The 4,750-nt window shown below is 47.4% G+C and overlaps 1 protein-coding gene across 1 annotated transcript in view; it reads right to left on the minus strand.

The window, feature by feature from the left end:
* The window catches only part of EMH_0060740 (uncharacterized protein), a gene marked incomplete at both ends in the record, with an annotated part of 2,839 nt that extends 757 nt beyond the window's left edge, over positions 1-2,082 (minus strand). The window contains 3 exons of the mRNA XM_013497826.1: positions 158-826; positions 1,094-1,228; positions 1,998-2,082. Coding sequence (XP_013353280.1) covers positions 158-826; positions 1,094-1,228; positions 1,998-2,082 — 889 coding nt within the window. The remainder of the gene's footprint in view (positions 1-157; positions 827-1,093; positions 1,229-1,997) is intronic.
* Positions 2,083-4,750: the final 2,668 nt, after the last annotated feature.

Consider the following 4,750-nt stretch of genomic DNA (forward strand, 5'->3'; position numbering starts at 1 on the left):
TACATATAATACATATTTATATTCACATTTTTAATTTATACTTATATTTATATTTATATATTTATATTTATATTTATATATTTATATTTATATTTATATTTATATTTATATTTATATTTATATATTTATATTTATATTTATATGTATATAAACAAACCTGGTTTTTCGAATTTGCTATTCATGGCATCGAAATCGAATTCCTCAGCAACTTGGTTTTTAAGTTGCATATTAGGTCTGCTCTGCAGCTCGCCAACGATGCCTCTGTGTGTTTCGGTGTATGTACATCTCCCTTCATTTCTTCCTGTTCTTTCTCCTTCTCTTCCTTCTAGTCTTTGTGTTCTGCCGCGGGTAGACTGACGCCCCCCTCGACCTCCTCTCCCCCGCAGGCTTGTTGGTGGTGCTGGTGCCCGCGTACCGTCTTGCTGCTGCGGCCCAGCTGCAACACCACTCAAATCCTCTTCAGTCTGCTGCTGCTGCTGCTGCTGCTGCTGCTGGGGAGCACCGCCAGCACCCCCTCTGCCTGAAAACGGGGCAGCAGGGGGGCAGCAAGACTCCCCCATCTCGTTGGGGGCCCCCCCGAGGCCCCCAAACACAGAAGGGGGGGGGCCCCCACTAGGGGGGCCCCCGCTGGGCCTGCCCGGTACATGCGACACAGGGGAACCGACCCCAGGGCGAAGGAGAGATGAAGCCCCGCCAGAACGCTGAGGGGGCCCCGAGGGGCCCCCCATCTCCATGCTTATGATTGCAGGGTCTTGTGGGTATGCAGGCACTGGGGCTGCTGGTACCTCTGGCTCGCTGCACACTGTAAGGTCTTTGATATGTTTGCCTGCATACATACACGCAACACAAACACAGCAGAAGAAACCTCTAAGTCTCAGCCATACCATACCCACAAGAAACTCACAAACTCATCAAGAGGCCCTGACTATGACTACCAACAGTTGCGGCGGCTGGGGGGCCCCCCGATAGGGGGCCCACCAGCCGCAGTGATGTATGCACATGAATTGCAGTAGAAACAATGGTAAGAATGCTGATAGACTGATCAGAGAAACTATGCTGATGAGCAGAAAGGATAAAATAAATAAATACCGACCATAGAATACGACGGAGTTGTATATCTCGGGCGAAGGAGGAACATGAATGGGCACCGGCCTGCCTTCTGTACCAAAGGACTGAACAAAGCGGAGAGAAACCGTAGAAGCGATCGGGTTTATAGAATCGAGAACACCTGCAGAAGAAAAAAAAAAAAAAAANAAAAAAAAAAAAAAAAAAAAAAAAAAACGAACCCATGCAGAAACAGTCAGAAATACACCCACATCTCCCTGTACACCCCACCACAAACATACAGATAAATAATATTACGCTTAAACAGAGAAAACAAAACGAATGCGCATGTTTCCCGATCAAGACGACGAAGAACAAAACATAGCTGCGTGGAAAGCTGAATATACAGGCTGCGGAAAGCTGCACTCCGAGAGCAGTTTCAGGCCACCACAAAACAAAATTAATGAAACTAAACAATAAAGAAAACAAACTCGGATGCAGTGTAAAGAAAGCTGCAATGGTTGCGAAAAAGAAGAAGAAAACACAAACACGAGCGACGAAGCAGGGGTTGATGATGTGAACGGCGGTAAGCACTCAATAAAAAGTTTCCGTTGACGTGAATATTTCAACATACATAACAAGGAATACAATATATTCATGTATGCAAATTTTCAGCGAAAAAGATTCATAAATAAACGCGGCAGAAGCCCGTTCATGTTTGTGCATATACTCTGCACGCCCGAGGGCGGCGGATTTCTCTTTGGTGAGGATTCTTGCTGTTTCTGGATGCTTTATGGCGGTTTCTTTTGAATATATTCAACAAAATGCTAGAAAACAAAAGGTATGAACTTGCAAAAAGAGCAGCCCCACTTGATCATCATCATACTGTAGAAACCAGAAAAAGAGCGCGCATATGTCGTGAGGAGATGAAAGCTTATTTTCTTTCGTCTCACCTTCATAGCGAATATCCGAAGTTGTAATTAAAGAAATTTTGCTGCCGATATACGGCAGCTCCTCCCCAGCCGCCTGTGAACCCATGTTGAATATCTTACAACGCTGACTATTGGGTGTTTCTCCTCGGCAGTTGGGGGAACAGCAGCTCTTGGTGCATCCCTAAGAAAATTTATCCTTTTAAACATCATCATACCCTCATATTCATCTTCTTCCCCACCCAAACACCTGCAACATGCACCAGCCAGCCCAGCTCCGCAACATACGAACGAGCCCGCCGCGGCTGCTACTGATGCATGCAATATGTGTGTGTTCAATCAACGCCAGACCACGAAGCACAAAACNAACACCAAGTAACCAGACATTTCCAGCCTTTTTTGCGGAATTATTCTTCGCCTTTTTGTCTCAGCTCAAGGTCTTGCATACTGTGGAGACGAGATGCTTCGCTGCCGCTTCGGTGTCTAGTATCTATAGCGTTGCTGGAACACAGCAACCAAGTGCAATGGCTCCAACACTCGTGGCTAACCAGCGGTATTTACACAAAAACACTCATGAATGGGCCTTCTAAAGTGCTGCAGTGATGGACCAATATGCGACCTGGTTAGCACCCATGCATGCATATGCTGTCTGTTGCATAGGTGGAGAGCGAGCGGCAGTAAGCTGCTGCCGCTCCGCAGCCAGGCTGTAGTATTCTCAACTATAGAACCCACGCAGCCCAGGGGAGGAATGATGGAGTTCCTGCGCAGCCTATACCCCGCAGAATCGCGAGAGCGATGAGTTGTTGTGCTGCTGTGCTGCTGTCTGTTGTGGGCCCCTCCGCATGTAGGCTTAGTGTAGCATAACCGGTTCGAAATTGGTACGGATGTTCCTATTTGAATGCAGGCTAGTCACTGAATAGGTGTTCAACAAGTGTTTGCTTTAGTGCATGCATCCAGGTGGCGCTTTGGTGGGCTTGCGCATGCGGTTGCTTTGCAACATGAGTTGCAGCAGGGTGCGTTGGAACTTATGTCGCTTCTTCTTTATACAAGGAATGGGTTGTAATGCAGCTATGCTCAGGGCGTCTGGAGGCTGCAGGGGATGCCAGCTTCTTATGAGGGTGTTTATTATCTTGTAGCTCACGATGCTCTTCAGCTACGGTGAAGGGCTCCGGCTAAACACGGTAGCGCTTCATGAGTAGGATGTGCATGCAAGAACTGTGACACCACTTCCACACCGGGGTGGTCTCGCGTACAGCACCAGTTATTGTTGAAGGTCGCTTGCACCCCTCCCCACCACCACCACCACCACCACCACCACCGCGAACAGTTTTGAGTACTGCCGTCAAAATATTTATGAAGGATTCACCTTTCCTCAATTCGCCCGTCGACTTTTCGTCCCAAAGCTGCGGATGAATCAGGCTCTGCCGTCCTGTGTGGAGGCGATCAATGGCTGGGCCTTGTCGCAGTGGAACGAGCACAGTGTCCACAGCTTATCCAGCTGAAAATGCCTTTAGCAAGAGAACAACTCGAAAAGAATGAATCCGCATTTGCTGGCCCCCCATATATAACGGGCATCTCAATGTTAAGTGCGGGAAGCGAGAGAATACCTTTCTCCTCTGATGGTTTGCTCTTGTCTTCAAAATACAGCACCAGGAGAGCTACAGCTCGTATCAGCATCTTCCTTATTAAAGAGGAAGCCACAAAAATTATGGTTGTTTCTTCTCAACAGTACCCCATATCTCTAACTTCCCCCAAGGATGAATTTCTCCTGAGATGAGCTGCGGTGTATGGTCTTATCTCCAGTAAGCAAGCGAACAGGCTGAACAAACTTAAGAAACTTAGACAAGGCAAGGGATGTTTTCTCTAGAAAACTTCGTTGAGAAGTATCAGTCCTTGGTGGACAAAACCCCAACGGTGGATTCGGAACTTGCATATCAATGGTTCATAGTAAAGCCTTCGCATGGAGAGAGAGANAAAAAAAAAAAAAAAAAAACATCGACTCCCGCACAGCATGCAGCCCGGTGATGGAGCTGAAAGAACTGGCGGCAGCACTGGCACACCCTCCCTCCCCCATTCAAGTTTGTGTGCACCCCGACTTGCATGATCATCTGTCGGATGCTAGGATAGCATGCAAGTTCCTGTTGATAGACTCATGGGGCGCCCATGCACATGCAGGTGTATGCTGCTTTGGTGGACAGAGTGGAGTGCAGATGTAGAATGATTTTTCCCTGGTGCGTGCATGTATTTCTACCTGAGCGGCGACTGAGGGCCAAGTAATCGTTCCTTAGATCGCTGCAGTATTCGTGTACGCACCAAAGAGGGCTTGTGTACGCTCGCATGCATCTGCAGCTGCCCTGTATCAGCAGTTGCAGCTACGTGTGTTGCATCTCCTGATAGATTAGCTATGCTCCCCACCAGCCCTGGGAAGCTGTACCCTACCGCTGTGCTCACAGAGCCTGTACACTCGAGGTTAAGCCGCATGGTTTGGGGGGCCAGTTGCATGACTCTGGCGCTGGCGCAGCTCACTGCGGCATTCCCCCAGATAGAGTATTCTCGTTCTGCTCAGCCAGCGTACTACATATTCTGAGGGCATCGCAAACCCTTTTCATAGTTCTCTACACCCCGCTGGAGCCTGGCTACCGAGTCATCAGGTTATGCGGAACATACATATATACGCGGAACATACACCAGAAGGAACATTATTCTATATGCGATATATATATATATATATATATATATATATATATATATATATATATATATATATATATATATAT

This window comes from Eimeria mitis, genomic scaffold (assembly GCF_000499745.2).
Source record: "Eimeria mitis Houghton genomic scaffold, Emh_scaff2960, whole genome shotgun sequence".
Taxonomy (NCBI): Eukaryota; Apicomplexa; class Conoidasida; order Eucoccidiorida; family Eimeriidae; genus Eimeria; species Eimeria mitis.